This window comes from Haliotis rubra, unplaced genomic scaffold (genome assembly GCF_003918875.1).
Source record: "Haliotis rubra isolate DU_JTF1 unplaced genomic scaffold, ASM391887v1 Scf206, whole genome shotgun sequence".
Lineage (NCBI taxonomy): Eukaryota > Metazoa > Mollusca > Gastropoda > Lepetellida > Haliotidae > Haliotis > Haliotis rubra.
Genome location: NW_025766070.1, coordinates 1,454,199 through 1,475,359, shown reverse-complemented (window position 1 = coordinate 1,475,359; position 21,161 = coordinate 1,454,199). Strand labels below are relative to the sequence as shown.

General features: G+C 39.7%; 1 protein-coding gene across 1 annotated transcript; it reads right to left on the bottom strand.

Annotated features, from left to right (window-relative positions):
- Nucleotides 1–855: 855 nt before the first annotated feature.
- On the bottom strand, nucleotides 856–7,154 carry LOC124276140 (neuroglobin-like). Its single transcript, XM_046711814.1, has 3 exons — nucleotides 7,024–7,154; nucleotides 2,903–3,134; nucleotides 856–1,032 (listed from the first exon to the last, which is right to left on the bottom strand). The coding sequence occupies exons 1-3, from the start codon at nucleotides 7,152–7,154 to the stop codon at nucleotides 856–858; spliced, it is 540 nt and encodes a 179-aa protein (XP_046567770.1).
- Nucleotides 7,155–21,161: the final 14,007 nt, after the last annotated feature.

Sequence of the window (21,161 nt, the reverse complement as noted above, 5' to 3'; positions counted from 1 at the left end):
GGGTAATGTGTGTAGGACTTACATTAGAACTGCAACCAGTCAGTTTCCACTGACTCAACAAGTTCTAAATGTTGAAGGGTCAAGGAAGGTGTTGTTAATAGATAAGTATTGATGTGAAGTAGTGAGGCCTTTTTGTCCCTTCTAACTTATACATAGCTGCCCTATTTCATTTCATTTCAGGTTCAATTTTAGTTCGAAAGATGATTTTTGGGGAAATGTGTTCATTTTTCACGTTTGTGGTTTCAACAAAAGAAACAGAATTTCTCTGGCCATCAACAACCATATACCTAATTCAGTTCCTAAATGTGTCTTTGAATATACCATGTTGGACATGTAAGATACTGTACATGTGAATGTTTAGCATTTTTTATTTTACACAGACCATTTCCTAAAGAGTAAGCGGAATAGTCTCACGCATATATACATGGGCACTCTGAAGATGTCAAGACGTGTTTCTTTGGGAGACCTTTACTAAGTAATTGGTGCAGGACAAGATACGATACCTCCTTCAGAAACACGGGTACAGTTGCCAGAGTACACTGGGGACGCGTACGTCCTCATAACTGTTCTTTTCCCCGATACAGCACTGTCACTGTTTCTCTATCGTAAAGCACATCAAAATACTCGAGCTCAGCAAAAAGCCGAGTTCGTTCATGGCTCACGAATCCTAGTCCCATGCTTGTGTGTAAATCTCGATTTACATGAAGCTCCAACAGTGTTGTATAAAATGTGGCATTATTGTACTTCACGTGACCCAGATGACGAACTCTTATTGGATGAGGGTATGTAGCTGTGCTCTAAAAGTATATCTGTTATCGAATATTAGATCGACACCCTGCACCAAGATCCAGATCCTCACGCTGTCTGTTCCTGCGACTGAGACTCGGACTTCTTTTTACTCGCTTCCTCCATGCCCGACTTCATAGCAACTTCGACGACGGCGTACAATGCCACCCAGGCTTTCTTCCGATCAGGGGTGAAGTTGCCCTGAAGCTTCGTCTGAAGGGCGTACAGGAGACTCTGGCCTACGTGCTGCTTCATAGGGAGATATTAGTACTGTTTCTGAACGTTGTACATGCGTCCAGCAGAGAGGAGACTCTGGCCTACGTGCTGCAACATAGGGAGATATTAGTACTGTTTCCTAAACGTTGGACATGTACGTCCAGCAGAGAGGAGACTCTGGCCTACGTGCTGCAACATAGTAAGATATTAGTACTGTTTCCTAAACGTTGTACATGTACCACCAGCAGAGAGGAGACTCTGGCCCACGTGCTGCAACATAGAAAGATATTAGTACTGTTTCCTAAACGTTGTACATGTACCACCAGCAGAGAGGAGACTCTGGCCCACGTGCTGCAACATAGAAAGATATTAGTACTGTTTCCTAAAAACATGTTCCAGCAGAGAGGAGAGGTACGTTGCAACATGAGAAAATATTTGGGCATGTAAAATGCCAATTTTCTATAAGTTCAGTCAAAAGATCGTTCAAGCTGCCATACAATAACGCATTATGAATAGTTTCTTCACAATAAATATTTCTTAAATATATTGTAGAACCTCTGAAGATCAAATGGTGATTCTGCTATATCCTCCAGAATATATTGGCTTTGTAAAACCTCCCCTTAAATCATCCCTGCAATCAGTTCATGTGAGTTACATTTCAGTTTCAATGAGTAAACTGACATATCTACTTGTTCTTACAATTGGTGGTTCTTTGACGAAAAGAACATGCCCTCTAAAAATGGGATCTGAGTGATTAATGAATGTTCTTGATTGAAGATCCGTAGCAGAATGTGTCACATAACTACTGCTTGTTACAGGTAGGTTGGGACTTATGTAGTCTGTCTCACAGTCCCTGAACCACATTAATATCCCTACTGCCAAGCCATCTCTGAATCTCTGGTCTCCCTAGGGCTCCTTTTCAATATAAATGGGCTTGTTTGTTACTATCAAAATTATATATATTCAGAGACTAAGCCTTAGTCTAGGACTTATGGTGAGAACTGCTCCCTAGTAATATACGAAACGTAATGGTTAGGAGGGGCATGGTCAATGGCTAGATGGCTTTTCAACGTACCTTGGCTTTGCTTTTGACAATTACTGGCTTATCTGGACTTAACGCTGGATACAAGCACTCTTACATACCCTCTCACTTGAATGGAAGGAAGCACGAGAGATCAACGATACCAGCGTTGCAATTTCGTTAACTCAAAAAATGTTAAATACACTTACGTGTCTCGTTATATGAATTCCTTCTTTAATTCAAAATGGGGAGTAGTTTAAAGGTCACATTAAAATCTTTTACTCAGATTCCCTAAATCTCTGTGTGGAGATCTGAGGACATTTGCTTTGAAAATCGCTTCGCGTCAGCATAACTTCTTTGTCCGAATTATCGAACCATTCAGACCAACATGTCTCATTTCTTTCTGTACCTCGTAGTCGCAGTGAAATGGGGGGTGGGGGTGGGGTCTGGGGATGTGGGTGGGTTCCGAGTGAAAAAGATAAAATCCAGGTCAATGTATTTAGAAAGCATGAGTGAGGCAACTTTTATGTTATATGTTTTATTTCGCTGATTTCGAAATTATAAAGAAAAATATCCGAATAGTATTGAAGAGCTTGCATCATATTTGTTCAATAACCCTCCTACCTTTCACATAGAATCGCGGTCAAGGTTCTTCAAGGCTTCTTCAGGACCTAACCTTTATGCAAGTGTCCTCAGAAAGAGATTCTATGGGAGTAAAGAGTCTGTGGAGACTGAATGTCATTTCATCCGTAAAGTCTAAAAACCTCTAAGATGATGTAGATCAGTGCATTGCCCAAATATACACATCGGTCCTCACAAAGGCAGCAAACACATTCAAATACCACTATGTACCGCTCAAACCACAGTAATTTCACGTACCGAATATTGTTTCATGGTGATCCCGTAGTTATAATGTTTTCCCCCAAGGTGCTGGAGGTCTTTCCCAACCTCTGTGAGGTCATCAAGCTCGTTGACCGCACTTCCGAGGACGGCAACCAGGCTTTCCAGATGACCACGGAACTGTTTGTTCTTCAGCATTTCTTCGTTGGACAAATCTTTATCCTTCGAAAACTTGAACAATTGTTTTGCTTCTGGGTGATCACCGAACAATCTGAAATCGACGTGAAAAAATGTTTTAGCGTGTGCTTTTAACACGTTTGGAGTGAGTGAGTGAGTTAAAGTTTATAGTCACAGCGGCAGTATTTCAGCCATATCGTGACTTAAGATAACACGTTTGGAACATTTTGCAATACTCTCAGGTATCTGTGAAATGATACACCCATATATAAACACAGTGGACTGTGGAACCATTCAGGAAGGCAGTGCAAACCGAATAGATAGACAGCTGAACACAACGAAGGTTCCAAATTTTGTGTGTGTTTGAACTCATTATCTTCAGGGCGCCAATGTGCGGAACAAAAATATCTTATTTGTTTGTTTGTTGTTTAACGTCGCTCTCAGCAATCTCCCAGATATATGGCGACGTCTGTAAATAATCGAGTCTGGACCAGACAATCCAGTGATCAACATCATGAGCATCGATCTACTCAGTTGGGATATGATAACATGTATGAACTAATTCAACGAGCCTGACCAGCCGATCCCTTTAGTCGCCTCTCACGACTGTCATGGGTTGCTGAAAGCCAATTCTAACTCGGATCTTCACAGGTAAAATATCTTATATATTATTGTGGCAAAACCAGCATAATGCTTACAATTTGTATCTCCTGTTCACACAATTCTCAGTGTTTCGTGTGGAGGCCCAAATCAGATTGTTTGAGTATGCTTCTGACATTGTCTCACGGGCTACCCTTCCCCCAAATCCCTAATTTCCCATTCATACTATAACAATGTTTGTTTCTTTACCGACAGTGTGTAGTCTTTTTATTGCTAAACTACACAAAAGGCACACAAATATATACGTGCAGATCTGCGTAACTGAATAGAAGCTAATATATTTGTTTCTCTGTCTCAAAGCCAAAGTTTAGTTACACTGAAAGCCATGGGTTTCAAAGACATTTAATCCAATTGATAACCGTGATGAATACCAGCCCTGCTGGGTCACTACATCAAAACCAAAGATCACACAACTTTTCAGAGTGCAGCCATGCCATGTTTTCTAAGGAACGTCGCTGTCAGACAAAATGAAAGGCCTAACATTCTTTTCTTCCTGGTCAGTGACCGAGTAACGTTTTAGAAATAAAAGTGAATACATATTTCTTTCGTGCTCTGTACCTATAAATGTATTACCCAACACGGCCATCAGAAACTGAAGTGTTCTTAACCTAGGCCGTGTATCACCCTCGCTTGAGAAGTCGGTACGGCGAGTATTTGCGACTACAGGGGCATAAGCTGTCAATGGCCTTGTCAGATTATTTTCCCCACCTGGATACCCGATTGTGAAGTGTCATAATCCAGCCTCTTATCAATTGTGATGGGTCGACAAAGAATATCGCATATAGGTAAAGTATCAGTCCCCAATCACGACATTCATGCCATTGAAACCCATGCTAGATAAGTATTATTGACAGTTTGCAGCTGGTAACTATGCCCTTCAAAAGCTCCTTCTGACCGTATTCATACACGGTTCATGCACACAAATATACTTCAGGTCAAATATACGTCATTACCGTATAGCGTTCCTATGTCTAAAATCGCTTATGTATGGTGGCTGATTAGGGCCATCGCTTTCTCGCCTTAAAATTCGGAGACGAGAAAGCGAGAAAGCGATATCACGAGACGAGAAAGCGATAACACGAGACGAGAAAGCGATAGCACGAGACGAGAAAGCGATGGCCCTAATCAGCCACCATACTTATGTTGTCACTTTAGATTAAGTCAAGCTATCGCTGTGGTCATAGTTTAAATGAAATAAGTGAAGATAATGTTATATATTTTTGGGGACGTGACAAGATAGTGTCGCTTATTGTCACTTAAAGTGAAGAAAAACTTTGAAATATCGGACTGGAAAATATCGGAATGTTCAAACACTTCCTGAAATCTTTCAATCACCTTTTTGCCATCCCTATTCAAGGACAAGACCCAAACACACAATTTGTTTTTAAAATACAGTTATGATTCATATGAATAACTGTCCAATGATACCTAAATGTTTACACCGTTTCTTAGATTAACCCGTGGGAGAAAAGAGGCCTTCGTCATACCTTGGCCATTTCAATAGCTATTTATGTTCAGTTTTCATAGAATTATAGACTTTGTTGTAAACGATGATTATGTAAGTGAAGATCTAAATATATATTGAAGGAATGTCTTGATAGAACGTCTGTAAAAGCTGATCAAAGCTTTTAAATTAAATATCTTGCCCAATTTGCTTCTGTAGCTTCGTGTCGGAAGTGACGTCATACCTTATTTCCCATTGTCAATAATTTGCCAAATGATTGCGTCTGCAAATATTTAATTTGATTGGACTGCTACTTGCGTCATGTCTTTAATATTTAATATTTAATACAACAGTCCTTACATAATCAATATATTGTAACTATGGTGATAATTCATGTACGTAAATTCTATCAAATAGGCATGCATCTTTATGGTCAGTGACAAAGATCACCTATTAACCTATTAACCAACTAACTCGATATGTTGGGACCCACATTTAGGTAGATGTACCCGACAAGCATTATCTCTGTACAGGGTTTAATCCCCGTGTCCAAAACCAATTCCATCACCTGACACCTACACGAAGACTTGGACACATGGGGCCACTGTGTCATTGTCTGTGTGTATAGGTTATCGGTGAAATATGAGGTTATCAGAACTGAGGGGGACCCAGGAGACTAGTTCCGAGCCGTGTTTGCCTGGTACTTCAGTTGGCTTGTAAAGTGTACATCTAGAATTGATTATCCTTTATTAGCTGAAAAGTCGTATTTACAGTCGGACTATTTGCAAATCAAATTAGTTATAGGGGCGGTGGGGTAGCCTAATGGTTCAAGCGTTGGCTCGTCACGCCGAAGACCCAGGTTCGAATCCCCACATGGGCACAATGTGTGAAGCCCATTTCTGGTGTCCCCCGCCGTGATGTTGCTGGAATATTGCTAAAAGCGGCGTAAAACTAAACTCAGTCAGTCAGTCAAATTAGTTCTATGTAATATGTAAGTATTTGAAATATTTCTATATTTAACTATTTAACAGATCTTCTATTATAAACATATATTTGTTAAGACTTAGATGATCTGTTATAAAATGTTCTTACTTTATTAATATTTACATGCTATAAGTGCTTCTAGACAGTTTAAATAGGATCAAACCGGTAGCTTAGGTTTAGACTTTTAGTGGTCATCTGTTGTCATGGCGAGTTGCTCACACACTTCTTGGAAACAACAATGCATGTTTGTACCACTGGAATACAGACAGCGAGTATATGCTAATGGTATAACATTTACATAAAACTATGTGAAATTTTCACGACTGAAGGATTTTGGACCAACGGAAAACATCCACGTCCAAATTGTTTCTCATCCTCTTCATTTAGGTTCATATTTACACAAAGTCCCGTCTTAAATTATTACTGATTACTGAAGTGTTAAGTTGTCTCAAATGTGTGAATTGTACATTATTTCTGTTATGTCACTTGGTATCAGCATGATATTGGAGTCCGACGTGATACAGTTAATCACTTTTGTGAAAATGGGGAAACGGTATTGGTGCTGACAAACCTAGAACCAGAATCGGGGGAAATATAGGATTCGAAACCACAAGCATTGGTTTCTGGCACGCTAGAAGGATGGCATACAAATAGCAACACTGGGCTTTTCACAACTGAAAAAGAGTGAGTGTGCATGGTTTTACACCGCTTTTAGCAATATTTTAGCAATATCACGGCGGGGGACACCAGAAATGGGCTTCACACATTGTACCCATGTGGGGAATCGAACCCGAGTCTTCAGCGTAACGTGCGGGCGCTTTAACAACTAGGCTACCCCACCCACCTCCAACAGGAAAGAAGAGGGTTTAAACTAGAAGAGGTTTTGTGAACTCACTTGTAGTAGAGGTGAGCTATATTGTCCAGTACATTGCCCTCGTTGAACTCCGCCCACGACTCTCTGATGTCATTCTTCTCCTTGCTGCTCAGCTCCCGAACACTGCCACTGCCACTGCTACAGTTGCCCATTGTCTGTACAGGTCATAGATTAGAAAAAATAACATTCTGTTTGTTTGTTGTTTAACGCCACACTCAGAACTACCCCAGCTATATGGCGGCGGTCTACAAATCATAAAGTCTAGACCAGACAACCCAGTGATCAATTTCATGAGCATCGATCTACCCAATTGAGATACGATGACATGTGTCAACCAAGTCAGCGAGCCTGGCAAACGGATCCCCTTAGTCGCCTCTTACGACAATAACAATATATACTCATGCCAATAATGGTTGTGACCCTCCTCAACCCCACCTCACACCTAACCCCCACCCTCTCCAATTAAAACAATTGAAGGGGGTGACAACCATTATTGGCATGAGTATACATGACATATCGATAATAATTGCATTTCTAGTGCACTTGTTCCTTGCCAGAAACCATGCTGTAAACTTACCATTATAACCTAGGTGAACACTCAATTTTCATAAATCAAGGTGCTCAGAAGTTCTTTCTCAGCTTCCTGGGTACCATGGAACCAAGCTGTCTAAAGGCGCTAGAAGGCTAACAGTCACATAACCCTTTCATCCTACTGGGTACCTTTGACTGGTGAGTGGACAGAAGCATAGCTCGAACAAAGTCACTGTTGACAAAGGCGACATCACATTTAAAATATACTTGACTGTTGGACAAGAGTCAAGATGTCGAACTCTGTCACCCATTGCTGTTCAAGTGATCACGTGACTTGTGACCGGCACGAGATACCTAACACAGTAGCCATAATTCCTCCAAATCGCCTCAGTGTCAGAGAAGGATCAACATACATGTATTTCCAGTTATTTGATCTTAACTGTAAGTGTACCAATGTGATCAATCAACACGATAATTTTAGATAATATATCCCACTTCTCATATATACATCGGCCTGTTAATTGCAATTTACGTTAAAAGTATAAAGTGTCAGTATTGACAGTTGCTAGCAATGTTTGGAAGTCCGAGAACTATTCCATTTTTGTATTTTACACTAAAGCAATATCAGCCAACAAAACACGACATGTAATTGTCAACAGTCTTCAGATAATCAATCTTCCCTAGAAGATAATGAGCAACTGTATTGTCAGCAATGTTGTTAACAATCTTGATGTAATCTTCCTTAGGACATAATTATCAACCATATCGTCAACATTTTTTATCAATATTGTCAACAATGATATCCTCCTCAGGAAATAGTGATCAACTGTAAAACCTACAATGTGGTCATTCACTTGAAATTATCATTACACGCGTGCTAAGGTCTGACAATGTTAAATGGCATATTATAAACTACTACAAACTTCACTGAAGGAGTTAAGGGCTTGTGGAATTTACAACATCATAAACTAAGTAAACTACTCATGTAAGTCAAACAGTATACACTCGAGACAATATACGACTATATGTAAAGAACCAGTCCTGACATAGCTTCCTCAGTACTGTAGCACAAAAGTAAAAGAAATCACGTAGAATATTTCAGTGAGAAACTCTAGGTTGCTTATTTACAGATTTCAGAAATTTCAAAACGGTTCAGCCACGACATAAGTTCCTATTAAAGCAAGGACTGCTGGTAATATATGAGTGGCATGTTGGGTCTGTCTTGGATTTCTGTGTGAATATCCTCTATGTCTCTGTATACATATCCCATACTAGGAATACGGATGTAAAGTGTTATGTTTTTCTTGTCTTTTAAATATATGTAAAACGTCAAAAATGCTTTTACTTTTACTTTACAATTTACTTTTACTTTTTTCTGCCCTACTATATATACAAAACGAAAACAATAACTTAAGCGAAAAGAAACGACGGGACTCCTTTACATCATATTGAAGAAACTTTAAACATTCCCCTTGATTTTGTCATGGTGTAATGAGTGAGTGAGTTTAGTTTTACGCCGCTTTTAGAAATATTCCAGCAAAATCACGGCGGGGGACACCAGAAATGGGCTTCATACATTGTACCCATGTGGGGAATCGAACCCGGGTCTTGGGCGTGACGCGCCAACGGTTTAACCACTAGGCTACCCTACCGCCCTCTAATGGAGTAGTATATTAATACTCAGGATTCGGCAACACCCCGACAGATCAATGTCTCCTTTCGAGGCGGATATTAGTTAAACTAAATTCTGTAACTCTCATCTTGGATTTTAATTATCACTTCTGGTTATCCAAGCCTTTTATTTCACTGACTGTGGTCTTTGCGTTGTTGTCCTTGGCATTTTTATGTTGTTACAAAGTTTTGTTACTAAGGGCGTCATCTGTTCATTATGACGCCCATGACGATTTTATGTTATGGTGTTCCAAGGATCTTAAATGCATGGGTAATATACAGAATAGACAAACTGCAACAGGGAATAACAAGGTACAGAAGTAAAAATATATAGCATGACCAATAACATTATAATAATATGTCTCCTCCAATCCACCTCTAGTTGAAGTAAGGTCTCCTCTCATCCTCTCATCCGCCTATAGTTGACGTAATATCTCCTCCCACCCGCCTCTGTTGAAGTAATATCTCCTCCCATCCGCTTCTGTTGAAGAAATGTCTCCACCAATCCGCCTCTGTTGAAGTAATGTCTCTCCCATTGACCTCTAGTTGAAGTCATGTCTTCTCCCACCCGCCTCTAGTTGAAGTAAGACCTCCTCTCATCCGCCTCTTTAGAAGCAATATTACCTCCCATCCGCTTGTTGAAGTAATATCTCCTCCCACCCACCTCTAGTTGAAGTAATATCTCCTCCCACCCACCTCCAGTTGAAGTAATATCTCCTCCCACCCACCTCTAGTTGAAGTAATATTTCCTCCCACCCACCTCTAGTTCAAGTAATATTTCCTCCCAGCCGCCTAATGATGTAACCCTGATTATATAGTATATAAAAAGTTCTCCTCAAACACCACTCATTCCGGTGGGCATACAATATTTCAAGAATTACCATTCAACGACCTAAAAACAGTTAGAAAAAGCATCATTCAACCACCCTTGAAGGTGGTACACATATTCCCACCATCCACCCCACCTCAGATACTTGTAGAACTATGTTCCAATTTCATATTGACAACTATATTACAAAATATGTTTCTTCAGCTTCAGTTAGAGTGACGCCTTACACTTTGTTTAAGCAACACATTTGTTTATACAGTCATGGCAGTAGATATACACATAAATCACACTGAATGTACACAAATGTCCCCGACACGCCAAGAGCCATTGAAAATGATTACCTGGTCTTCAGACTACCGCTAGAGACGCTACTTTACTTCACTGTCCGAGACTAGATATTGAGTGTATGTCAGTAGGAACACCTGGTAACTGAAGCAAAATGCAGCCAACTGAATCGTGGGGTATAGCTACATTCAACATGGAAAATGCTTCTTGTGCAAGTAACCTGAGTATTCACATTTTGACAGATAGCATTAATGTGGTAAATGGATCTGAATAACATGAATAAAATATGGCATTAGACGATTCTTTCTTACAAAAAGAAGAACATACATTCATTTGTGTTGAATGTTTATCGAATGTAATAATTACATGCATTCATGTAATAGTGTTTCCTTCGAATTCAGAATTATCGAGCAATGATATATATGAACATTGTATTTCACTTATGTAATGGAACGTGTGTGTGTGTGTGTGTGAGAGAGAGAGAGAGAGAGAGAGAGAGAGAGAGAGAGAGAGAGAGAGAGAGAGAGAGAGAGAGAGAGAGATAAATAAATAACTGTTTGGCATCATCTAAGAGTCATTCTTTTCGAACGCTAAATGTGATGTAACAAGGAATCAGACTAACATTTACGTATTCAGTCCTCTAGTCCTAACACAATAAGTTTATCTTCTAATCAAAGAACCTGTATGACATATGATGAAGCAAATATAGGCTCCTGTTATTGGAGATCGTCCCTTTCCACTGAGACCACTTCAGCACCCAACCCCGAAATGCAGATCACTGACCGAACTCAAACCAAGCCTGGATGTATATTTGTGGATAGATACTTTGGAAATACAGTACAACCAGAAATTATTGAGAATTTAACGATTGTAATTTTTTTTTAAAAATTCACTCATTACTCACGTATTAATGTGAATATTAGCAGAACATCACTCCAGATTCAAAGACAGGTGAACAGTTAGTATTTTGTCAAGTCACCATTGGCAGCAATGCAGGCTTCAATGCGGCGGGGCATACTACTGATCAAAGAAGTTAGAAAGTCGTGGTCCATGCTGTCCCAATATCGGACCACCTCTTCTTTCATTTCAGCAATATTTGTCAGACTTTTTCTTATTGACACATTCCTTCATAAGTACCCAAACATTTTCTATTGGATTTAGGTCAGGGCTATAGCTTGGCCAATCTAATAATGTCATATTTTGGGTCCGAAACCAGGCCTGTGAATGCTTTGAACGATGTTTTGGGTCGTTGTCCTGCTAGAAAATCCAAACATTTCCATAGAACACGTGAGCAGATGGAAGTAAATGTCCCTCGAGAATATCTGTGTACTGCTCACTGTTCATATTCCCTTCAAATACACAGAGGGGCGTTGCCCCTAACACAGATATGACACCCCAAGGTTTTTCAGTTTGTTTGGTCCAAAATTTCAGTGCATTGGGAAACAGCCACACAGAACTTTCATCTGAGAAAATCACATTGTTCCAGTTAAAATGTCTATGCTGTAAGCACCAGTTCAACCTTCGCTCCTTTTGTTCAGGTTTCATGATCGGTGATGGAATTCCTCGACTTTTCTGCCAACCCATTGCATGCAGCTCAGTTCTAATTGTCTCCTTACAGACAGCCACAGTTCCTCTATCAATCATATCCAGCCTTAAGTTTTCTAAACTCCTTCGTTTGCTTTTAGAAACAAGAATACCAAGCCGCCTCCTGTCACCGACAGTCAATTTTCTGGACCTACCTGCGCCTCTCTGGTGCTCAATGCCATATCCATTTCCAATATTTTTCAAAACACGATAAACAGTGGACAAAGGGATGCCTGTTCTACTTGAAATCACTTTAGCTGATCGTATGTCCTTGTTATAATACTCTAAAATGAACTTCCTCTTCTCTAAATCATCCATACTGAGGATCACTGATAAATGTCGTCTGCTAGCAAGTAAACAAAGGGGGGATAACTCTTCACTAACTAATAAAAAAGGATTAACAGAGTTGTCTCTCTTGAATGAAATCAAGCACTTGATAGCTGGTCAAGGTTGTTTATACTACAAATCCAATTAAACATATTCCTAAAATTCTCAATAATTTCTGGTCATACTATATATAGTGAGGGTAGCACGAAATGCAAGTTTTAGTTTCGCTTAGGAACGTCTCAGGGTAGACTAAAGCTAAGTCAATGGAAATGTATAATTTTGGACATAAGTAACTCAAAAGGACACTTATAGCGATGGGAACTTCTGAACCTGAAGAAAATGTAGACTTTCCTCAGTTATCGCTTCTGAATTACAGAAGTGTTTGGCGGAAACACAGTAATATATATAGTTCAGGGACTGTGAGACAGACTAGTCTTCGGACAACAGATTGGAATATAGAACGTCAACATCCGAGGACGACAAGGCTGGTCCTTTACTTCTGTCAAGCAGTATATTTAAACAATTCCCCCCTGATATGAGTCTTTGTACGGTAAAGTCCTTTACAAGTTTCTATCACACACGCTGCGTTGGCATTTCGGTCCCAAATAGTTCCTGTATCGCGTTTTTGTTGCAAAGGATGACTTAAGAGGATTGGATGTTTATACTATGTGGTAGGTACCATCCAGCACTGACGTTACTGATCGGTGTTCTTGTTGCAAGGGGTGCCTTACGGGATCAGAGGATTACAGGGTGTGACATGACTGCTAAATTAGATGCCATCCTATTATTGGTTGGTGTTCTTGCTGTCAAGCAATGCCCTGACTATCCCATGCAGGCTTAGTTGCCTTCAAGAGCCTTGATACAGCTGGAATATTTGCTGACTGCTCTTAAAACAGTTATATCGTAACAGGGACACTACTCAAAAGACATTAAAGAACGTGGTTTTCGATTGACCATTATCTGTCCTGTAACTTATCAATCCCATCTATAAATCTTGTTGCAATATTTGGCATATTTGCAATATTTTGGTTAATTCAACATTGTCTGAAAACCATATGATCTTTTTATTCACATATGATTTACAGGACTGACATAAACAATAACCTCATAGTAAATTATTATTTCAGACTAAGTATGATTTATGATATAACTGCGTTTATGAAGAACGCGTTTAAAACGAACTGAGGCGTTTGTCCCGTCTACTTTCTATGTCTATAAAGTAATACAATTAGTGGTCCTTGAAGTTCGTTATAACTGTTGTTTAACGTTTGAGTAGTTTATAACCGATAGACGCAGATGTTTCTAACATTTTACAAAACTTGTATTACAGAATAAAACCGTCTTTAAATATACGCAAAACTGATACAGTTAGTAACGATGACATTGCGAAAAATGAAATCTCACCTATGATTTAAGAAATATCTTGTTTTAACAATCCAAGCTTGTGACGTAAGTAGGTTTGCGTTACTCTGTCAACACACAGGTGATCCGTGGTCTGGTTCCGACTAAAGGAAGCTCGGGGCGGCCTGCTGGTAGAGATACACACCTCTACATAAAAACTCCATATCTTTTCTTAGTGTACACAAAGTTACACAGAGTTATTTACGGGGCCTGGCTATTCGCATGTACCTGTTGAATGGCCAGGTAGTATCGCAATAGAGACCAAGACGTCAAGGGAAACAACAATACGTAGCTAGGCAAAATAAGGAATCACCCACAGAGACTCGGCCTGCCTTAGAGGTGGCAGGTGGCGACCATTTGACATTCTTGGAGGGGGTGGGGGTAGGGGAATGGGGTATTTATATTCAAATTGTTCAAGAGAAATCTGGGGGTAAGTAATTAAATTGGAAATAACCATACTGAATGTTAGTAGCCTTCGATCCCTTCAATATAGTTTACCGCTTAGCAATATGCATGCATAAAGTGAGACACCTATCATTCATACATTCAACCCAATGGGGATTCGAACCCGGTCTTGCAGCGAAGACTTTCGCCTCGTGTGTTTTGGGGTTTGTTTGTTGGTTGTTTTTGCTTTTGTTTGTGTGTGGTATATGTGTGTCTGTTTGTTTTGTGATTGGAGAGGAGAGATAGTTAGTGTGTAGTTAGTGTGTGTGTGTGTGTGTGTGTGTGTGTGTGTGTGTGTGTGCCTGTATATGTTTGCGTCTGTGTGGTGTTTTTAACTATGTCCGTGTATTCTGTGTTTGTGTGTTTAATTTGCATTTTCTCTGTCTGTGTGTGTGTGTGTGTGTGTGTGTGTGTGTGTGTGTGTGTGTGTGTGTGTGTGTGCGCGTGTGCGCTTGTTTATATGTGGTGTTTCTGCATGTGGTATATGTGTGTCTGTGTGTATGAGTTGTTTGGCTGTTGTATTTCACTTATGTAATGGAACGTGTGTGTGTGTGTGTGTGTGTGTGTGTGTGTGTGTGTGTGTGTGTGTGTGTGTGTGTGTGTGTGTGTGTGTGTGTGTGTGTGGCTTGTTATATGTGGTATGTGTGTATGTGTTTCTGCAGGTGGTGTGTGTGTGTGTGTGTATGAGTTTGTATGTATGTTATATGGGGTATGTGTGCATGTGTTTCTGCAGGTGATGTATGTGTGTGTCTGTGTGTATGAGTTGTGTGGCTGTTTTTACGGGAAGAAAGCGCTCCATGTTGGTGTCATGTTTAGAAAGTGGGGTGATCATGGGGTCAAGAGTACTGTATGAGTACGTCAATAGACACGGTGGGGAAATAACATATCCTTAACGATGCGTGCATTTGTCAATATTGGTATTCCGATTCCATGACAAGTGTTTGTAACTAGCTTTTATATACATTCCACAATCTAATGGACTTAGTTTTTTTAACGACTGTTCAAATATGTACGAAGAGTAATCTTAACGTCGTGGGGGAGATTCTAATTGAAAAATATTCGTACAAAGGTATCATTTTCAGTTCGCCAAAACACGATTACCGCATTTTATAGAAAGCAGTTAGCAGCAGACAGGTAACGTTCTACTCTATATCCGCTTCACAAACGGGAAACTCTCAGCCCACCACTGAAGTAGCCTGGTGTTTGACGTGCTTGCCCGAGAAGGCCGACAACCCGGTTCTATTCTCTACAATGACGCCATGTGTGAAGACCATTTCTTGTGTTCATAGTTATATTACCTGAATATCGTTTTAAGCGGTGTGAATCCACATGAAGTTTCTCTTACCAAAGTTCCCAAAGGCCTGGGATAAGATTTTCGACATTCGTGCAATAGTGCCTAAAACGACGTGAAACCTACATCACTCACTCACTCTAGATACGTACACGGTTTAACATATTGCTGGCGAGCACAAATACATGTCAGGATGTGCCATATTATATCTCCAGGCAGGTATATGAAAGCAAAGAAAGTATATGCCCATATTTTCAGATAAAATGAACAAATGGCTATTCGATCTTTGCAGTGAAGTTTGCAGTGTTACGGCGACTGTTTTCACCTCATTAACGTTTTCATCATGTTTGTAATTAAGGGATCAAATCCAATTTCCAAGTGTACACTATTTTTGCTCGGCAGTGTATGTACCTTCATGTCTTGCGTATGTGTGTTTACCCACCCATCAATTATGCAAATACGTTTTAACATTTATTACATACATGGCATATCTGTATATTTCTACTTTTAGTAGGGAGATAAAACATCTACATGTTACGTGATAATGATGGGTAGTGCAGCATGGAACTTAATACATTTTGTCTCCTCTTCTACAGATCGGCACGATGGCATAGTTAAAAGATGTTATTTAATGATTCAAATGAAATGAACAAAATAAGCTACACATTCATAAGGTGTTTCTTCTGAAACAGTCTAATATACAGTCACGACTATATCATGATCATATGTTAGTAAATCACTATCAAACAATGATGATGCCAGGTGCTCGCAAAAAGGTGCCTGTAACCTTCCCCGCCGATGGCACCTGTTACAAACACATGAAAAGGCAAGTCAATTGTTCACCTGATAATTCACAGGAACATAAGTCAATGTATGTAAGTCAATGTATGTAATCGCATGGAACATTATTTTGTCGCTGATGCTTCACATTTGGAAATATCTTCATCGTGACCGCCATTAACCATTATGAAAGTTTTGTTGATGCCTGGCATGTTGTAAGGAGAGGAAGATCAAACAAATGTTCATTCTCATGCTCTTGTACCTCAAAGGTTATGATTCAGAATAACAATTAATCCTTGAGACAGGGTTGATATCCTGGGTCCAGCAACATATTTCTCTTTGTACTACGTATTTTACGTAGTTTTGTAATCAAATACAAAAGAAAAGTGACGTGTCTTCAGGTTTTAGAATCAAGCGAAAAGTAAGCCTCTGATGAGAGACACTGGCACATTTCTTCCCCATTTAACATACACGACTTACATGTGGCATTATTTGTTATGTGACGTATACCAGCTTCTTTGATCAAACAATGAATGTAGTGATGCTTACATATATTGTGAGGCCTTGTCAGATGGCACAACTACAAACCTTTCATGTAAGGCAGCCAGACTTCGATGACAGATGGCTTGGACAAAATAGAATTATTCTAATTATGTTTCTTCTTTCTCAGTTTGAGCTGTCTACCAAGGACAGTATCACGAAGTTATCAATTACTTAACCAAGACATCCAATAGGGTCATCTTCTCTTTATGAATATGTTTTGTCATAAGAGGTGACAGCATCAATAATGATTTTAAAGTTGTTATTAGCAGGCTGCTCATGGTCAGAGGGTAGCTGTAGTATTTTGAAGTCGAACGGAATCATATGTGAATATTTGTGCGAGTTTGACGGTCTGTAAATAACCAGGGGGCTCGTTCCATAACACAACAAAGAGGAAAGCGGCCCAACGGATCTCTTAGTCTTAACAGCCTGTGAAGATCCGGCTTAGGATTGATCTTCAGTAACCCATGCTTGATGTAAGAGGCGACTAACGGGATCGGGTGGTCAGGCTCGCTGACTTGGTTGACACATGTCATCGGTTCCCAGTTGCGTAGATCGTTGCTCGTATTGTTAGTCATTGGATTGTCTGGTCCAGAGTCGAATATGTACAGACGGCCGCCATATAGCTGGAATATTGCTGAGTGCGGCGGTAAACAACGAGCAAACCCTCAGAGTTTGTTTTCCCATATCCGCTAATAAATCCTGATCGATAGCCCTATTTTCTGTCACCATGTTTTCATAGAAATACTAATGTATGTAACACACGTACAAATAGGTACTGGTATAACAAAAAAATTGAGTTGCCTTTGAACGGCAGTTTGGAATGTTGATTCTACATCAACAGTCTCCAGTGATGATCGGTGAACGTATCTGGGATACGGTATCCTCAGCTAATCTTTAGTAGACAAATGTTTGTTTGGTTTGTCCTTTCACCCACGATATTCAAGCTGTAAATACTGGAATCTGGCCCAGTGAGCCAGTAAGAGTTTTTGGTTGTCACACTGCACAGTATTCCCGCAATACGACGTGTCAGCTTACTGTGGGAGGGAAGCCACAAGTGATGCAGGTCTCAGACATTAACCATTTAGATGAAACCCACGGGAATCTGGACCAGTCAAACTAGTGACTGATATCATGAGCAACGTCCCACTCGACGCTGTCAGTGTAAGATGTCAGGCAATCAGTCAAGTCATTAAGCCTAACTAACGGGTCCACATAGAGTAGTGAATGAATGATGGGGGACCGTCTCCAATAAATAAGACACGTTTTGAACCTTTATATCTAGGTGTTTCCTTGTTCGGTTTTAGTCACAATGATGCAAAATTGTGTGGAAATGATATCTTTATATCTATCGATCGATCTGCGATATCTCGCTGTGTCTGTGCTGTGTGTGTGTGCGTGCGTGCGTGCGTGCGTGTGTGTGTGTGTGTGTATGATGTATGTATAATATATATTATTATGCAAGCATATTTTTCCGGCTACCTTATTGGTCTAGAGGCGGTCACGTGACCGTCGACAGAAAAGCATATTGACTCCAAAAGTCATACTGACCTGAGTTACAATGACGTCAAGCTATCCTTTGGGAAGTAGCAAACGTGCCCTTGTGGATATGCAGAGTTATCCCCCTTTGCTACCAGGATCCAGTGCTTGTGGTTTTGAATCCCACATTTGCTTCTATTATGATCAATATCTGCCACTTTCATTTGGGTTTCACCACTGCCTAAGGCTCCTTCGCTTGCAGGTTTTTCGCTCCCACAGTAAACTGACACACTCAAGAAGTATTGTTTGAACCCAAGTTAAACCCGCTCTAGTGGGGCAGCACCCTCCTTCTTTTAGTACTCCTAATACATGTACATACCAGCAAACATCCCAAATTAGGTTAATGAGGCTTCACGGCATTAAGAATGGGTATTTAAGATGAGATTTAGATTAAGTATTTACAGTTAGCTATTTAAGATTATATTTACAGTTAGCTATTTAAGATTAGATGTAGACTCTGTGTGTGCGTTCATGGAGTAGGGTGGGGTGTTAGAGGGTATGTAAGTGGGAGATTATGTTTCATGTTGTAATGTAATAGCGTAGAAATAAACTCTTAAAACTCACAGATTGTGTTTGAGTTTTCACTTTGATTGTGACAACCACCATGATGAAATTCGAAATCACAGAAGAATGAAATACTGTCTGTGAAAAGATTTTAAGTATTCAATAAAACCTCTTCTAGTGGTATACTGTGAAAATCCAGGTCTCCAGTAAACCATGTAAGAGGCGACTTACGAGATCGGGTGGTCAGGCTGGCTGACTTGGTTGACACATGTCATCATATCCCAATTGATAGATCGATGTCCACGCTGTTGATAACTGGATTGTCTGGTCCAGACTGGATTATTTACAGTCTGCCACCATATGGCTGGAATATTGCTGAGTGTGGTACAAAACAACCAGCAACCAATCAACCTTACAGTCGTACACTGTCAAAGTAAAGTCTTCTACCTATCTCTGTGTTGGGAGAAAAAGACACAACAACAACCAACCTTATAGTCATACACTGTCAAAGTTAAGTCTTCTACCTATCTCTGTGTTGGGAGAAAAAGACACAACAACAACCAACCTTATAGTCGTACACTGTCAAAGTAAAGTCTTCTACCTATCTCTGTGTTGAGAGAAAAAGACACAACAACAACAACCAACCTTATAGCCGTACACTGTCAAAGTAAAGTCTTCTACCTATCTCTGTGTTGAGAGAAAAAGACACAACAACCAACCTTATAGTCGTACACTGTCAAAGTAAAGTCTTCTACCTATCTCTGTGTTGAGAGAAAAAGACACAACAACAACCATCCAACCTTATAGTCGTACACTGTCAAAGTAAAGTCTTCTAAACCAACCTTATAGTCGTACACTGTCAAAGTAAAGTCTTCTACCTATCTCTGTGTTGAGAAAAAGACACAACAACCAACATTATAGTCGTACACTGTCAAATGTAAACACATTATAAATATATGTTTTATATAAGTTACAAAATTGACCAAAATTGAAATAGACCTATATCTCAGGAACCACAACCAACCAACCTTATGGTCGAAGTCAAAGTAAAGTCTTCTACTTTTTCTGCGTTGAGAAAATAGTCGTAAGTGCCATACATTAACATTAACTTACGACTATCTTAGCGTTAAGAGAGCTTAACAAATCTAGGCCCTGTTTTGTAACTGTTCCATGGCAACAGCCATTTGACTACTTGCAACTGTTTCCTGTGATTCTCTGTGTCCTCTGACCCAGTACTTTCAGGCATGGCACCTACACTGGAAATGGTCACCAAAGACTTGGGAATAAGCCCTTTGAAACCAATGACTGTTTTTAAGATGGAATTCTAAACAGATAATACTTTCATCCAGAAAATGATGAAGGAAAAGCTTTTACCTCAACAACACATGTAAAGTCATCCATGGAAATTGGCTGTTTATTAGAAATTGACATAACTCAGTAAATCTGATGATGTCTTATTTTTTTTGTTAAAAATATAGCACAATTAAAGATGGGTTTTTTCATAAACATTCTTTTCAAATGTTGAAATTTTACAAAAAGTTAAAAACCATGAATGATACTTCAATACAAATTTGGTAATGATTTCATACATACGTGCCTAGTGGGGCAGCACCCCTCCTTCTTTTAGTACTCCTAATACATGTACATACCAGCAAACATCCCAAATAAGGTTAATGAGGCTTCAGGGCATTAAGGATTGGTATTTAAGATGAGATTTAGATTAAGTATTTACAGTTAGCTAATTAAGATTATATTTACAGTTAGCTATTTAAGATTAGATGTAGACTCTGTGTGTGCGTTCATGGAGTGGGGTGGGTGGGGAGAGGGTATGTAAGGGGGAGATTATGTTTCATGTTGTAATGTAATAGCGTAGAAATAAACTCTTATAACTCACAGATTGTGTTTGAGTTTTCACTTTGATTTGTGACAACCACCATGGTGAAATTCAATATCACAGAATAATGAAATACTCTCTGTGAAAAGATTTAAAGTATTCAATAAAACCTCTTATAGAGGTATACTGTGAAGATCCGGGTCTCCAGTAAACCATGTAAGAGGCGACTAACGAGATCGGTAGGTCGGGCTCGCTGACTGGGTTGACACATGTCAATCGTATCCCAATTGATAGATCGACGTCCATGCTGTTGATCACTGGATTGTCTGGTCCAGACTGGATTATTTACAGTCTGCCACAATATAGCTGGAATATTGCTGAATGTGGTACAAAACACCAACCAACCAACCAACCTTATAGTCGTACACTGTCAAAGTAAAGTCTTCTACCTATCTCTGTGTTGGGAGAAAAAGACACAACAACCAACCAACCTTATAGTCGTACACTGTCAAAATAAGTCTTCTATCTATCTATGTGTTGAGAGAAAAAGACACAACAACCAACCAACCTTATAGTCGTACACTGTCAAAGTAAAGTCT

Bases quoted from the DNA above. Each gene is read 5' to 3' on its own strand.
- LOC124276140 (XM_046711814.1), bottom strand. From the start codon at position 7,154: ATGGGCAACTGTAGCAGTGGCAGTGGCAGTGTTCGGGAGCTGAGCAGC. The intron at 3,135-7,023 runs GTGAGTTCACAA...CGTCGATTTCAG, and splicing joins ATAGCTCACCTCTACTACAA to ATTGTTCGGTGATCACCCAG. The intron at 1,033-2,902 runs GTACGTGAAATT...CCTATGAAGCAG, and splicing joins TCACCATGAAACAATATTCG to CACGTAGGCCAGAGTCTCCT.